This window comes from Dendrobates tinctorius, unplaced genomic scaffold (genome assembly GCF_039654945.1).
Source record: "Dendrobates tinctorius isolate UK_male_01 unplaced genomic scaffold, ASM3965494v1 ptg000424l, whole genome shotgun sequence".
Taxonomy (NCBI): domain Eukaryota; kingdom Metazoa; phylum Chordata; class Amphibia; order Anura; family Dendrobatidae; genus Dendrobates; species Dendrobates tinctorius.
The window spans coordinates 40446-57824 of record NW_027362088.1 but is presented as its reverse complement, the minus strand read 5'-3'; the positions used below and the strand labels follow the sequence as shown (position 1 = coordinate 57824).

The window sequence follows — 17379 nt, the reverse complement described above, 5'->3', positions numbered from 1 at the left end:
ACGGAGTCATGAAATTCCTGCAAGAGACGTAATCTAAGATACACAGGCACAAATAATTTGAGTTCAGGAGAAGCGGATGGGGCCAACGATGGACCTCACGAATTTCAGCTTGCAAGTCTGAGGACAACATAGAAACCACAATTCCTAGAGGAAGAATGGAGGATGGAGGTTCTGGAGGAGAAACGGAATCAAGGCTGCGTGACAAAGCGTCAGCCCTAACATTCTTAGACCCCGGTCTGAACATGATGGAAAAATAGAATCTAGAGAAAAATAAGGACCATCTGACCTGTCTAGGCGGTTAAACGTTTAGCAGATTCAATATAGGCTAAACTTTATGATCTGTTACCGTAACAGGATGAATAGCTCCCTCAACAAAAAAGGTCTCCATTCTTCAAAAGCCAACGTAAATGCTAGCAGCTCATGATTCCCCACATCATAAGTCCTTCTGAATCCTTGAGACAATACAGCTCCTACCCCAACCTCTGAGGCGTCCACCTCTACGATGAATGGTTTCTGGAGAGCCGGTTGAAGCAAAACTGAAGCAGACATGAAGCTCTCCTTTATCAAAGGAGCCAACAGCATCCAACGACCAAGCCTCAAGATTCGTCCCTTTCTTGTCAGGTCAGTAAGGGGTTTCACGACCTGAGAAAAACCCTTAGGCCTCTTTCACACATCAGGTTTTCGCCGTCAGGTGCGATCCGGCGCTTTTGACAGAAACCGGATCCGGCGAAATGCAATGCCGGATCCGGTTTCCCCCCCATTGACTTGCATTTGCGCCGGATCGCGCCGGATGGCCATGCGTTTCATCCGGTTTTCGCCGGATCCGGCAATGTGTCGCGATCCGGCGTCTGGAAAAAACGTCTACTGTAACGTTTTTTGTCTCCGGCGAAAAAGCCGGACACGCCGGATCCGGCGGTCCGGCTTTTTCACACAATGAAAGCCTATGAGCGCCGCAATGCGCCGGATCCGTTTTTTTTGGTCTGAGCATGCTCAGTAGCTCTGCCCACAAGACATATATAAAAGCAAGACAGTGGGACCCACAGCCACACCCAACATGCCACCCAAGCCAAGAACCAGGAGAAGGCAGCAGACATCTGCAGCACCATCAGCACCACCACCACCCCAAATGGAGCAGCAAATGGAACATGCTGAGGAGGGGAGGCCAGCAGCAGATGAGAGACGGTAATTATCAAATCCCCCATTCCTCCAAACTAGGGCCATGGAATATCAAGATATTCATTGGCCCTTTGTTTCTCTTTATTCAACAGCCGCCAAAGAGATGCAGCAGCAGCAGAAATGGCATCACTGGCAGCAGCAACAGCAATACCGACAGCCATGGAGTCTGGCCATCAACAGGACAGCACATCATCTTCTGGGAGCCCTCCCTCGCATCGTCAGCGTTTGACGGTAAGTTTTTATTTCCAAAATCCATCTTCTCTGTAATATATGTCTATTCATTGCCTTTTATTTCAAAACAGGAATCACAAGATGAAGAGGAGCTCCCAGAAGAAGAAGGAAGGGGTGGACAGACACTTGGAGTGGGCTCACAATTGGTAAGTTTCCTGCATCAAACGCAGAAACACAACATCACACTACACACAACACATAGAAAACAATGTTCTGCAGACCACACACAGCAAACAAATGCCTACATCCAAAGACATAACATTTTTTGTTTTCTTCTCTAGTCTTCCCAATCTGGTGCTCGGCCAAGAGGTCCTCGCAGTGCCTCCCAGGGTCGTCGGCGACAGCAACGCGGCGGTCACCAGCGTGTAAGTATAAATATTTTTGCTTTGTTTTTTTGCACTTTTTATTTCATTTCTTTTGTGGAGGCTAATTATGTTATTTTTGTCTTTTTCTTTAACAGCCTTCACAGCGTGCTCCCGACTCTGACGGTGAGGATGGAGGGATTGATGTGGACCGCCTCATCGATCTCGTCAGAGAAAGGGAGCCGCTCTGGAATATGGCTGACCGCCGCCACGCTGACCTGATCGTTACCCGACGACTCTGGGAGGAAATCTGTTCGCTCCTTGTGGGCCGCTGGGAGGACCTCGATGCTCGGGCCCAGATTAAAGAGCGTAAGTATATACAGTACCGGTTGCTTGATGTAAACCAGTGTTTCCCGAACTCCAGTCCTCGAGGTCCCCACGGATCATGTGTTCAGGATTTCTATTTACTATGGAAATCCTGAAAACATGACCCCTGGGGACCATGAGGACTGGAGTTTGGGAAACACTGATGTTGTATACTAACCACTCCTTTCTCGTTTCAGGGGACAGAATTGTGAATCGGTGGCGGTCTGTGAGGGATCGTTTCAAGAAGGAGTTCAATAAAGAGATGCGGGCCCCGAGTGGATCTGGAGGACGCAGGAGCAAGTACAAGTACGCACAAGCCCTGTCGTTCCTCCGGGAGACAATGCTCACCAGAAGGTAAATATTACACACCACATGTGAAAAAAATGTTAGATGTAAATTTTTTTTTTCAGCCAGGGCCATACCATGTCAGTATTTTAATTGTTTTTTTTTCTCTTTATTCCACAGCACGGTGAGCAGCACTCGGGAGCCGGCACGATTGGACCCTTCTGAGGCGATCCCTGAGGAGACCGGCACCGAGGGACACTTCAACCGCCCCGGTACATCTGCACCTTCCCAGCCTTCCCACACATTCGACCCATCTGTCCCATCCACCAGCACAGGAGCATCGTGGCCGCCTACATTACATGAAGCTGCTGGTGAGGAGATCGCTTTCCCTTTACCCCACCCTTCTGCCCCTGCCACCTCTAGTACACCTGCGGGTACTGGGCGGCAGCGGCAGAGGGGTCAGGAAAAGACTTATGCGCCAGAGTTCTTGCATCTGAATGCATCTTTCCAGAACTGTCTAAAAGTCTTGTCAGAGCAAATCTCCGCAGGCTTTCAGCAGATCAACTCCAGCTTTCTGGAGGTGAAGACACTTCTGCAAACCATGCATTCAGAAGCAAGATCTTCGCCAAACCACACCTTTTTCAGGTCTGTTGTGGAGCGCATGGAAACGCTCTCTCCTACCCAGCAGATGCATGTAATGCATTCATGCCACGCTGTTCTCCAGCAGGTTACCTCCCAACCTCCACCTCCCACCACTGTAGTTCCTCCACCTGCACCCCCTCCAGCCACTTTCCATCCTCCCCCTCCTATTACATCTGCACCCCCTCCAGCCACTTTCCATCCTCCCCCTCCTATTACATCTGCACCCCCTCCAGCCACTTTCCATCCTCCCCCTCCTATTACATACCAGCAACCTCACCAGTACCAGCAACCTTCCCAGTACCAGCAACCTGCCCCGTACCAGACATCTCCCCACTTCCAGCAACCTGCCCCGTACCAAACTCCTTCCCCGTACAACTTTCCATCAACATCATCTGCTCCTACAGTCCCTGCCCAACCCTCCACTCCACCGCCCACCACCTCTTCTGCCTCCCACATGTCCACCCATTCTGTAGCTTTTTCCACACCTTCACCTCTAACTGTTCCTTCCCCACCACGATCCCAGTCCTCTCTCCACACTCCCAGTGTCGAAGTGTCCCGCAGCCTCTCCAGCAGTATTTCCACCCCACACTACACCGAGTTGTAATGTTTTTTTTTAAATAAAAATGCCCATTTGTTTGTTTTCAAACATTTATTCAAAAATTTTTTTTAACTAACTTTAAAAACATTTTACAAAAAAAAAAAAAAAAAATTCAAATAAAAGTTAAAATTACTTTTACACTGGTTGTCTGTCTTTTCTTTCTGCGGCGAAATATGTTTAGAAAAAAAGGTTAAATAATTTCAAAGGTAAAAAGGTATTCAAAACCAGGTATATAACTGTGGGTAAATTTTAGCTTTGTGCCACAGTTGTGTTCCTGGTTGTGTTGGAAGCAAAGTATTTCACCTAAAAAGTTGTGTTTATTGTTGGTGATTTCCTACCAATGTACACAACTTTTGTTAAAAGGTGAAATACTTTGCATAAAACACAACCAGGTACACACCTGTGGCCTAAAGCTAAAAATAGAGACCATGACAAGATAGCCAACTTTGGTTGGCAAAGGTATATACTGTTGGTCCAGAAGGTACACAAGTTTGGTTAGGGCACAAATCTTTCACACTCTGTCATCCTGCCAGTGTACTCTGCCTTGAGGTGACATAAAGTATAGTGGAAAATTGTCCCTGAAACCGTCACAGAACTTCTAGTGGTAATATTTCCAATGACAACATCCATCTTCGCCAGTAACTTGCTCTTCTCTCCAACCTGCACTTTCTCCTCTACAACCTGTCAAAGAAGGGCTGTAGGAACATGCTATATATAGTTTTCCAGTAGCCAATCCCGTTCGGAAGGCCACAAGGGTCAATTTTAAAAACCGGATCCGGCGTAATCCGTCGAAAAACGGATAGAAAAACGGATGAGACGGATCCGGTTTTGTCTGTCAAGAACAAGACGGATCCGGCAGAAAACCAGATCCGGCACTTCAGGTTTTACAAAACATTTGCCGGATCCGGCATTCCGGCACGACGCCGGATCGCGCCTGACGCTGAAAACCTGATGTGTGAAAGTAGCCTTAGTAAACTTTCTGTAGTAATCAGCGAACCCTAAGAATCGTTGCAATGCTTTCAGATCACGAGGTTAAACCCAATCAATTATAGCCTGCACCTTCCCAGGGTCCATCTTAAACCCTTCAGCTGACACAATGAAACCCAGGAACGATATTTCCTGAACAGAAAAAGTACATTTCTCCAATTTGTGAAAAACACAGCAAAAAAGGTAGCGAGGCTTACCTGCCCAGGCCTCTAAACAAAGTGCACCATCAGGATGCAGCGGACCCATATAGGTAAGATGGCGGATTTTTAAGTCCTCTTTTCGTGCTATTGCTGTTTAGTCCAAATTGTCAAACAAAGAATTTTCCCCGAGATTCTGTAAAACAAATTGAATGTGCTTATAGTGAGCATTCAGATCAGGCGAAAAAAAAACTAGAATAATACGGATAAGGGGTGCTCACGAGAAAAATAAAGACAGTTTAGAAAAACTAGGGCACACAAAAAACATGCGGTCTCCATCCCCGCCACGGGACACCTCCACCTGGATCGTCTGACTTCACCCAGCATTACTCACTCCGGGTTACTCACCTGGAATCACTTATCCGGGCTCTTACAGTGGGACTAAATATCTTTCCTGAAGACTCATAGAATGGTAGAGTTGGAAGGGACCTCCTGGGTCATCCGGTCCAACCCCCTGCTCAAAGCAGGATTCGCTAAATCATCCCAGACAGATGTCTGTCCAGTCTCTGTTTGAAGACTTCATTGGAGGAGAACTGTTAGGGCTGGCGGAACGCACCAAATAATAAAGATGGTAATAAGGTGCGTTCGCAGCCCGAGGTCCACCGTGCAGGGGTGGTAACTGCTGCTCAGTAATGGCGGATGCTATATGGCGGTATACTATAAGAACACACGTGGTTATCGTCACCCGGTGTGTACGGGGGCGGACTCTGTTGCTTCACAGAGCCGCACTACCGCAGAACATAAACGCCGGAGCCCGTTTAGCTCACAGAGCTCGGCTGAAAGAGCGCACAGTGTGCGGCCACAGAACGCTACCCCAAGGACACGGGGTTAGAGTCCCTCTAGGCCCACTGAGCGCGCGGCGTCGCTGCCACGAGCGCCGCTAAAGACGCTGGCAGTGGAGTACGTGCACTGAGGCGTGCTGGATCACTGGTGAGGACCAATGTCTGACTCAAACTCTGAGCTACCTACGCCTAAGCGCTAGCAAGCTAGGCTGCACAACACGTGCGTACCAAGGGTAGGGGTTTCATAATGAGTCATTCACCAGAGACATTCATGCGTGCATCCATCACTCACGCCACATAGTCTGTAAATAGTCTATCCTAGCGCATGGGCGAGCGGCCATGCGAACCTTTTATAGCCGCGAGAGTCCGGGACCTTCCTGGCTTCTCGGATGGGCCAATCCGAACATGAGCAGGACCTGAGCACGTGACCCTCGATCTCCAATGGGAGATCACTCCACGGGCATGCTCAGTGGCCTGACATGAGGACTTAGTCCCTGGAGAATCTCGCTGCTGAGCAGCATGCATTGTCATAGCTGTGCCAGAGGTGGCAGCAGCAAGCAAACCCACGGAGCTGGTCTGGGCAGAGCACCGGGACCGACGAATCTGCTGAGCAACCTCCTCTGCAGCGGGAGAGGAATGGGAGACCGCAGGGTGCAAGGTTTGGGATTCCTGCTGTGCAGCGACAGGAACCCGACCACTAACAAGAACTCAGCTCACCAAATGAGACATTTCTTGAAAAAGGCTACATAGCCGAAACGTCGAAAGTGAATTAATGTGTCTGTAGTGCATCTGAGTCTCATCACGTATGGATGAACTTCATATGCTTATAGCCCAATTTTTCCTTTATGAGTATTGATAAACTTTGCAAGCCCATTTTTGTGTGTGCCGGAGTTTTTCTACGTTATTGAAAAAATTAGAATGTCATCCAGGTATACCACAATAAACCTTCCAATGATATCAGAGAAAATGTCATTCATGTTCTGAAAGACCACAGGGGCGCTGGCTAAACCAAAAGGCACCTCAAGATTTTCAAATAAACCCTCCGACGTTAAAGATGACGTTTTCCCACTCATCACCCTCCAGATACAAATCAGATTATATGCCCCTCTAAGGTCAAGCTCAGAAAACCATTTTGCCCCCATAAGCTGACTATATAGGTTAGGGATAAGTGGAAGCGGGTAAGTATTAACTGTAATTTTGTTACGTTCACAGAAATCAAGGCAAGAACGGAGGCCACCATCTTTCTTTTTCACAAAAAAGAACCCTGCAGCTACAGGCAAGGAGGAAGGATGGAGATGACCCTTCCGTAAACTTTCACTTACAAATTCTTTCACGGCGGTCCATTCAGGTCCCGACAAATTATATAGCAGAGCTTTAGGTAATTTGGCATTAGGAAAAAGATTTATAGCACAATCATACAGACGATGGGGCGGTGATATCTCCGCCTCTTTCTCCGAGAACACATCTCCGAAGTCTTTCAGGTAAGCCAGCAGACCCTCCAGGCTAGCGGAGCACATTTGCACAGAGCTAAGACATTCCTGATGACAGTAGGAACTCCATTTAAACAACATCCTTCCGACACCAATCAATTACAGGATTATGGATATGCAGCCATGGAAATCCCAACACCAACCCAGCAGGTAAATTATCCAACACATGGCAGGAGACGGACTCAGAGTGAAGAGTTCCCACCCTAAGTGTGACTTCCACCACTACCAGCTGGACAGAGTTCTGGAGTAATGGGGTCCTGTCAATGGCGACAATTTGAATAGGTCTTTGCAATCTAACTGTCCCTAATCCTAATTTAAGAACCAATCCAGAATCAATGAAATTGGCAGCAGATCCACATACAACGAAAGCAGGAGCAGATAACCACTGTTTTTGAAGACAAAGTTCCACGTTCAGCAGTACTTTATCTGAGGAGTAAAAGGTACCTGGAAGTCTGGGGGACTGTGGTGCTAATAAAAATATGGATATCTTATAGCCTACCTATTGTAATATATTGTTTATATGCTTTGATATATTGTGGTCACTAGATCAAGGGTGGAAATTATTGCAAATATGATTGTTTGAATCCAAACACTATATATTGCAATATACTCTGAACTTTGATACTGAGCCACAAAGCGTTTGCTCTGTGTCAATACCGTAAGACAAGGAATCGTTCTGTGGTCTTTGAAGCGCTGTGTTTCAAAGATTCATTATGCTGATTTGCACACAAGTGACCACTGTGATATTTGATTTGTCAAACAGTGATAGATACAGTTTTGATGGTCTCATGTAGCAATGGTCATGCATGACATCAATAATCAAGGACCGATTGTGATACAAATGAGACAAGTATGAGTGTGTGTCTGTGTTACGATAGGTATCCAGTTTTCAGAATAGGCGATTATGGAAGTCATGCTGCCCATATGCTACCATCTTAGAGCGTTATGCTATGAGCATGAAGAGTTAACTTTGTAACAAGCAACATATGTTGGACCTGGACAGGCAACATTGATTGTTAGAGGCAAACAGACCTTGGGTTATAATCAGTAGCAAAACAACCCTGATGCATTGTGCTATTGTTAAGAGACATGCTAATGGCAAACTAATCTCTGGTTGGTGCAAACAAACTAAGATTGTAGTAGTCTATAACAAACAGACCCTGAAGTCTTGTGCTGTTATCAAGACAACAACGTACTGTGCAATTTCAAGATTCTGATGATTCAGCCTAAACATACTGCACAGATGTAATGTGGGAGTGCTGTGTATATAAAGGTGGACCCTGTGTTAGTGAGGTAGGGACATTTCCAGAAGATATCGTGGGTGCACGGTTTCTGTGAGGACAAGACCAGAGTATTTCCTTCTCGCTGACACTGTGGTCCCTCCAGTGGAGAAGTGATGCTACAATACTTGGTAATGTATAGTATTGATGCTTATTTCTCTATGTACTATAATTCATATTAATTGTATGAGTCACATGAAATGAATTAACACAAAAACAGGGTAATATTATATCTGCCATTCCATTAATTTGGTGTTTATCATTTAAATTAATCATTGTATAATGAAATTGTGTCATATCCAAGTAGTAGCCGTCTTTAAAGCCGTATCCGAACCTTATTGCTAAACAATTGGCAATACAGGGGCCTCCCCGAATATCACCCAGACTTAAGACATTTTCCCGACGGCTTGCTGGCTTGAGAATATATCCAGCAGTCTTGGAGGGAATGTCCAGCACGACCAAAATAAAGACATAGTCCAAGATCACGCCGGCGCCTCCTCTCCACGACCCGAGAGCGCGCTGTTCCAACCTCAATTGGTTCCATCTCTGGCAAGTGAACAGACTCGGGCAGGACGAGTAAAACCCCTGGCGTTCACCACGTCTCTCACGAATTCGGCGATCCAGTCGAATGGCCTGGGTCATAGCCTCCCCAAGGAAAACAGGGTGGAATATGCAAAGCCAGAGCGTCCTTTAGAGTATCTGAAAAGCCATGATGAAACTGACACCGGAGAGCTGCATCATTCCACAGAACCTCAGGAGGACCATTGCCGGAACTCTGTGCTATAGATCTCTGTGGTGTAGCCCCCCCGCGTCAGGTTCATGATCTTCGCTTCTGCGATCTGGGTCTGGTCAGGCTCATCATAGATCATCGCTAAGGTGTCAGAAAAGGAATCAACGGAAGACCGTTCTGGGGCTAGTGGGGACACAGAATGCCTAGGTCTGAGGACCCCCTCACAATAGGGACCCGATTATTCCCACCCACTGGGACCCCTGAAAACGGGGGTCGTAAGGTAAAAATTAAGTTACAGCTCTCCCTAAACCGAATTTTGGCTCATCTTTCATCGTTTTTAAGAAATCTCAAGATGGAAGAGGCCAGGAGCCATTTGGTGAGCTCCATTTCTTGCTACATGTTCACAGATTTACCAGTGGAAAAGCCAAACTTCACATGCCACAAATGCAAGCTTGTGTCCCTGTTGGAGGAAAAGTTGCAAAATCTCGAAGAGAGGTTAGCTACATTGAAGATCATTAAGGAAGGTGAAGAGTTCTTGGACAGAGCAGAATTATCTCTTCATGTTACAGAAAGAGAAGAAATTCGAAGTGCACCTGAAGAAACAGAGGAATGGAGACATGTGACCCAGAGAAGCAGGAGGATCAGGAGGCAGTCAGCACCCATACTGCTCAGGAACCAGTACCAGGCTCTCACACAGGAAAACGATGAAGAAACACATCAGGATAAGACTTTGCCAACAAGCAGCAACCTTGTACGCCTTCAGAGTCCTCCTGGATGGAGAAAGAAAAATGTTGTGAAGAAGAAACGGAGAGTGGTGGTCATGGGGGATTCCCTGCTGAGAGGAACAGAGGCCGCTATCTGCAGACCGGATATAACCTCAAGAGAAATGTGCTGTCTTCCAGGTGCAAAAATTAAAGATGTGTCTGACAGGATATCAGGACTCTTCAGACCTACAGATGACTACCCATTCCTGCTACTACATGTGGGGACAAATGACACCGCAAGAAACGACCTGGAAACCATCTGCAGAGACTTTGAAGACTTAGGCAAGAAAGTGAAAGAACTGGGAGCGCAGGTGGTCTTCTCTTCCATCCTCCCAGTGGATGGCCATGGAACAAGGAGGTGGAATAAGATTCTGCAGGTGAACAACTGGCTACGTCGATGGTGCAGTCAGCAACGATTTGGATTTCTGGATCACGGAGTGAACTACTTATACGATGGACTACTTGCTAGAGATGGGGTGCACCTTACGAAGACTGGAAAGCATGTATTTGGAAGTCGCCTTGCTACACTTGTAAGGAGAGCTTTAAACTAGAACAACATGGGAAGGGAAGCAAAAGACCAGAAAAAGCCATACACCTGACAAATGCTATTGAGAACTCTGCTATTAGAAGTGGAAAGGAAAAACAAAGACGAAAGAATCTAAATAATAAAAATATTGGGGAAAGAGAAACCAATCACAAACTAAAATGTTTCTATACTAATGCACAAAGCATGGGCAACAAACAAGGAGAATTGGAACTACTAACACAGGAAAAGAAATATGATGTAATTGGAATCACTGAAACTTGGTGGGACAATACACATGATTGGAATACAAGACTAGAAGGATACAACTTATTTGCAAGAAACAGACTTGATAAACGAGGGGGAGGTGTCGCATTGTATGTTAGAAACGCGTATATCTGCACAGAGATTGAAGCTTCAGAGACTGGGAGTTCTGGGGAAACTGTTTGGGTAAGAATACAAGGACAGAACAATGGAAAGGACACCATTGTAGGCATTTACTACAGGCCGCCTGTGCAAGCTGAAGATATGGATGAACTCTTTATGCATCAAATGGCCAAGTTCTCCAAAAAATATGACATAGTTGTCATGGGAGATTTCAACTATCCAGACATTTGTTGGGAATCTCTCTCAGGCAAAACTAACAGGTCAAGGAAATTCTTATCCTCTCTTGCTGACAACTTTATCTTCCAAAAGGTAAGGGAGAAAACAAGGGGAACTGCTACCTTGGATCTAATCCTTATAAACAGGGAGGAAATGGTTGAGGAGGTAAAAGTGGCTGGGACCCTAGGAGGTAGCGACCATGCTATTTTAGAATTTTGGATAACTAGAGGAGGAAGACCTGTGAAGACTCAGACTTCAAGGTTAGATTTCAGAAAGGCAGATGATTTTAAGGGATTCAGAAAGAGAATTGGAGGGATCCAATGGCTGGATATCCTTAAGGACAAAAATGTCCAGGAAGGATGGGAAATCTTGAAAAATGAAATTCTCAAAGCACAGTTGTTAACAATTCCAAAAAGAGGGAAGAATAGGAAGCATATAAGGAAACCAGGATGGGTGAACACAGAACTTAAGCACATGCTAAAAAGGAAGAAAAAAATGTTTATAAAATGGAAAGAGGGAGGCATATCTAAAGAAGAATATAATGCTGTCTGCAGAACCTGCAGGGCACAAATCAGATTAGCTAAAGCTGAAAATGAATTGAGGCTTGCAAGAGATGTCAAAAGCAATAATAAAGGATTTTGGGGATATGTCAAAAGTAAAAGAAAAGTCAAAGATGCTATAGGATTTTTACAGGATGAAATGGTAGGACAGGATGTTGAGAAGGCTGAACTTTTAAATTCCTATTTTGCATCTGTTTTCTCTCAGAAAGGAAATGTAACATCAACTGTTCTTCACTGTCCTATTAAGGGAATAGAAGAATCCAGGATATCTATAAACAGAAAGATAGTGAGGAAACACTTAGCTAACCTAAATGAATTCAAGTCTCCAGGTCCAGATGAATTACACCCCAGAGTACTGAAGGAGATAGCAGAAGAAATTTTTGAACCCCTCTCCATAATCTTTGAAAATTCTTGGAGAACAGGAGAAGTGCCAGAAGACTGGAGAAGAGCAAATGTTGTTCCTATCTTCAAAAAGGGGAAGAAGGTGGACCCAGGGAACTATAGGCCGGTGAGTCTGACTTCTATACCAGGAAAGATCTTTGAACAAATTATTAAACAACATGTATGTCAGTACCTGGATAAGAATGAAGTGATTAAACAGAGTCAGCATGGGTTTGTAACTCAGAAGTCATGTCAGACTAAATTAATTTCCTTCTATGACAGTATCACTGATTGGGTGGATCAAGGAAATGCTGTAGATATAGTATATCTTGACTTCAGCAAAGCATTTGACAAAGTCTCTCATACAATCCTTATTGAAAAAATGACTAAGTATGGAATGGACAAGGCAACTGTTAGGTGGATTCATAACTGGCTTAGTGATCGGACCCAAAGAGTGGTTGTAAATGGCTGCACATCCAGTTGGAAGAATGTCTCAAGTGGGGTACCACAGGGCTCTGTCCTGGGCCCTGTATTGTTCAACATCTTTATCAACGATTTAGATGAAGGAATTGAGGGTAAACTGATTAAATTTGCTGATGACACAAAGCTAGGAGGGATAGCTAATACTAGAGAAGAGAGAGGATTCAAAAAGATTTAAATAAACTGGAGAAGTGGACAGCAACTAACAGAATGGTTTTTAACAGGGAGAAATGCAAAGTACTACATCTGGGCAATAAAAATGAAAAAAGCATATACAGAATGGGAGGAATAGGCCTAAGCAACAGCACATGTGAAAAAGACTTGGGTATACTAATAGATCACAGACTGAATACGAGTCAACAGTGTGATGCAGCAGCAAAAAAGGCAAATGCAATTCTAGGATGTATTAACAGAAGCATACAGTCTAGATCACGTGAAGTCATTATTGCCCTCTACTCCTCTTTGGTCAGACCTCATCTGGAATATTGTGTCCAGTTTTGGGCACCACATTTTAAAAAAAAGACATCAACAAACTGGAGCAAGTTCAGAAAAGAGCGACCAGAATGGTGACCGGTCTGCAAACCCTGTCTTATGAGGAAAGGTTGCAGGATTTGGGAATGTTTAGTTTGCAAAAGAGAAGACTGAGAGGAGACTTAATAGCTGTCTACAAATATCTAAAGGGCTGTCACATTGTAGAAGGATCAACTTTATTCTCATTTGCACAAGGAAAGACTAGAAGCAATGGGATGAAACTGAATGGGAGGAGACACAGATTAGATATTAGAAAAAACTTTTTGACAGTTAGAGTGATCAATGAGTGGAACAGGCTGCCACGAGAAGTGGTGAGTTCTCCTTCAATGGAAGTCTTCAAACAGAGGCTGGACAGACATCTGACTGGGATGATTTAGCGAATCCTGCTTTGAGCAGGGGGTTGGACCAGATGGCCCAGGAGGTCCCTTCCAACTCTACGATTCTATGATCCTTCTCCCCTGAAAGTTTTGCCACCTATATTTTTGTAAGGATCTTATTGGTTTGAGAAAAAAAAAAAAAAATAATAATATTAGAAGTGACACAAAAAGATTCATAAAAAATAAATTTTTATTCGTTACTGCATTAAAAACAATCTTAAAATTTTTGCAAGAAAAGTGCTGAAAAATTGAAGTTTTTTGAAGTTCTCAGGACTATTTGAATTACACAATAATAATATTGTAATAAAATTCATAAAGTGCAAGTGTGCTGAGAAAATTATTAAAAAAACTATCTCAAAAAGGAAAAAGTGCTTGGTGCTATTTATGCATCTCATAAATATGAAAGAAAATTCCTTTATATACAACACTATGCAATTTAGCCACTAGGTGGCAATATTGCATCACAAATGACATTCAATAGCGGGCAGCCCCCGGAAGAAGCTGGGCGAAACGCGCGCGTCAGGGCAGGGATGTTGTCTCTGGACAGCGACACCTCATTTTCATCCAGACGTGAAGGTAAAATATCTATAGATGTCTGGATGACATGTCCTCTATAACAATTACATATGGATTTATGGGTTAAAGTCCCTTGTACTAGGATGGGAGTAATAATGCCCAATTCTTAATAAGGGACAGTGTAAGAGGGCTACATATACTGCGAGAGTCCCTCTCCTGCCTTTTTATCCAATGTCACTCTTGATTTTTCCAGTCCATTTGTGATACAATATTGCCACCTAGTGGCTAAATTGCGCAGTGTTGTACATAAAGGAATTTTTTCTCATATTTATATGATGCATAAACAGCACCAGCACTTTTTCCTTTTTGAGATAGTTTTAATAACTTTCTCAGCACACTTGCACTTTATGAATTTTATTACAATAGGGATATATATTGATATTACTACTGTGTAATTTAAATAGTTCTGAGAACTTAAAAAAAACTTCTGTTTTTCAGCACCTTTTCTTGCAAAAATTTTAAAAGATTGTTTTTAATGCAGTAATGAATAAAGATGTATTTTTTATGAGTCGCTTTGTGTCACTTGTAATATTTTTTGTTTCTCAAACTAATAAGATCCTAAAAAAAACCAGGTGGTAAGATTGCCATGTAGAGTAAGTGCAGCCTTTGACTAATAGGTATTTTTCTTGATATAAAGGACCAGGTGTTTTAATCCCCTGAAAATTTATCAGGAAGTGCCACTACAGGCGAGACCAAAGGCACCTCAGAAGGTGCAGGAGTCATTCCTGCCGGCGATGGTGGAGAGCTCCGGGAAGCATCCATCGTTCTAGAAACCTGACCCTGCAGCTGGGACTGTGCATCCCAAACCATTTCCTGGCATCTGTCACAGGTGGGGAGGTTACCGTTAGTAGCCACTCACACCCATTTGTGTCCATTTCTGTGCATGTTATCAGGCCAAAATCACCAGAGTATGTGAACGTTTGATCAGGGCCATTTGGATGTTTTGGGTTGTCATGATTTATAAAGAGAAAACTGTTGTTTTAAACTAGAACAATGTGGGAAGGGAAAAGTCCAGAAAAATACTGGATTCTGGAGTGGATGGATTACCAGTGCAATGACTGGCACAAGGTAGAGGCGTCGGTGTAACGGTTGCTGAATAATATGATCCTGGCTACAGCATTCAGGACAGATTGGAGGGGGGAGAGTTTAGTGAGAGAGACCAACTAGAAGAGAATTACAATAGTCCAGACGAGAATGAATAAGAGTTTTTGCGGAGTCAAAGGTAAGAAAAGGTCGAATTCTAGAAATGTTTTTGAGGTGCAGATGACCTGAAAAGAATACAAGGACAGAACAATGGAAAGGACACCATTGTAGGCATTTACTACAGGCCGCCTGTGCAAGCTGAAGATATGGATGAACTCTTTATGCATCAAATGGCCAAGTTCTCCAAAAAATATGACATAGTTGTCATGGGAGATTTCAACTATCCAGACATTTGTTGGGAATCTCTCTCAGGCAAAACTAACAGGTCAAGGAAATTCTTATCCTCTCTTGCTGACAACTTTATCTTCCAAAAGGTAGGGGAGAAAACAAGGGGAACTGCTACCTTGGATCTAATCCTTATAAACAGGGAGGAAATGGTTGAGGAGGTAAAAGTGGCTGGGACCCTAGGAGGTAGCGACCATGCTATTTTAGAATTTTGGATAACTAGAGGCGGAAGACCTGTGAAGACTCAGACTTCAAGGTTAGATTTCAGAAAGGCAGATTTTAAGGGATTCAGAAAGAGAATTGGAGGGATCCAATGGCTGGATATCCTTAAAGACAAAAATGTCCAGGAAGGATGGGAAATCTTGAAAAATGAAATTCTCAAAGCACAGTTGTTAACAATTCCGAAAAGAGGGAAGAATAGGAAGCATTTAAGGAAACCAGGATGGATGAACACAGAACTTAAGCACATGCTAAAAAGGAAGAAAAAAATGTTTATAAAATGGAAAGAGGGAGGCATATCTAAAGAAGAATATAATGCTGTCTGCAGAACCTGCAAGGCACAAATCAGATTAGCTAAAGCTGAAAATGAATTGAGGCTTGCAAGAGATGTCAAAAGCAATAATAAAGGATTTTGGGGATATGTCAAAAGTAAAAGAAAAGTCAAAGATGCTATAGGATTTTTACAGGATGAAAACGATGAAATGGTAAGACAGGATGTTGAGAAGGCCAAACTTTTAAATTCCTATTTTGCATCTGTTTCCTCTCAGAAAGGAAATGTAACATCAACTGTTCTTCAATGTCCTATTAAGGGAATAGAAGAATCCAGGATATCTATAAACAGAAAGATAGTGAGGAAACACTTAGCTAACCTAAATGAATTCAAGTCTCCAGGTCCAGATGAATTACACCACAGAGTACTGAAGGAGATAGCAGAAGAAATTTTGGAACCCCTCTCCATAATCTTTGAAAATTCTTGGAGAACAGGAGAAGCCCCTGAAGACTGGAGAAGAGCAAATGTTGTTCCTATCTTCAAAAAGGGGAAGAAGATGGACCCAGGGAACTATAGGCCGGTGAGTCTGACTTCTATACCAGGAAAGATCTTTGAACAAATTATTAAACAACATGTATGTCAGTACCTGGATAACAATGAAGTGTGTTATGAATGGGTCACCGAGGAGGAAAAAACCTAAACATGCTAAGCACAGAAAAACCAGAGAGGTTGGTGTTACGTGCTACAGAACCACTCAGCACCCAGAATATGTTGTGCAGTTATATGTATGTATAATAGGTTCTATGTGAGATGCATGTCCCTAATGCATCAGCCCACAGGCTGCACCCCTGGGCAGAGGGGACACGATATTCTCCTTTTGTCCGCCCTCCCCCCACCTTTGTAATTCCCACAGTAAACATCGGCAGGCTCCGGTCACCTGCGGCTTTTGTAATGCATGTCTGGCCTGCCGCTTTTCTATTGGCCTGCCCTCTGTATCTGTGTGATATATTCTGTGTCCTGTGAGTAAAGTGTTGTCAGACTGGAAATACGTAGAGAAGCAGTGATCTTTTATATGCGCCCATGTAACCAAGGAATTTCAGCCAGCGTCATTCATTCAGACTCCAGCCAACGCAGAGCGGACCTCCGAAAACACGGGGTGGTACTGAAGGAGGTACTCCAGCACAGTAGACCCCGTTACAGTGGTGGGAGCAGCGGGATATGATACCCCTTCTACAGGAGGAAAGGAATGAATGGGAAATAACTACCAGAAGTTAAAGAGGACTACATTAAAAGATCTGGTGGAAGCCCGAGGGTTGATCGCCAGCAACAAAACAAAAGCGGATTTGATAGCAGCCATCATGGAACACGACAGTGCAGCACCCCCCAATGAGAATGTGGAGGAGACCGAATTCCAGAGGGAGGTAAAGAACAGACTGGCGTTCTATGGCCTAAACCCTGCAGTAGAGATCATACGAGAGGTGATGGCTTATGTGCGTACTGATCTGAAGGAAAAGATGGCCGAGCGGACCAGGATAGAGCTAGCCAAGATGGAGATGGCAGAGCGGACCAAAGTGGAGCTGGTCAAGATGGAGATGGCAGA

General features: G+C 44.1%; 1 protein-coding gene across 1 annotated transcript in view; it reads right to left on the bottom strand.

Annotated features, from left to right (window-relative positions):
- The window catches only part of LOC141076766 (monocarboxylate transporter 13-like), a 115355-nt gene that overhangs the window by 63018 nt on the left and 34958 nt on the right, over positions 1–17379 (bottom strand). Inside the window, 1 exon segment of the mRNA XM_073564059.1 lies at positions 4785–4920. Within this exon segment, the coding sequence (XP_073420160.1) occupies positions 4785–4833 (49 nt within the window). The 5' untranslated portion in view covers positions 4834–4920.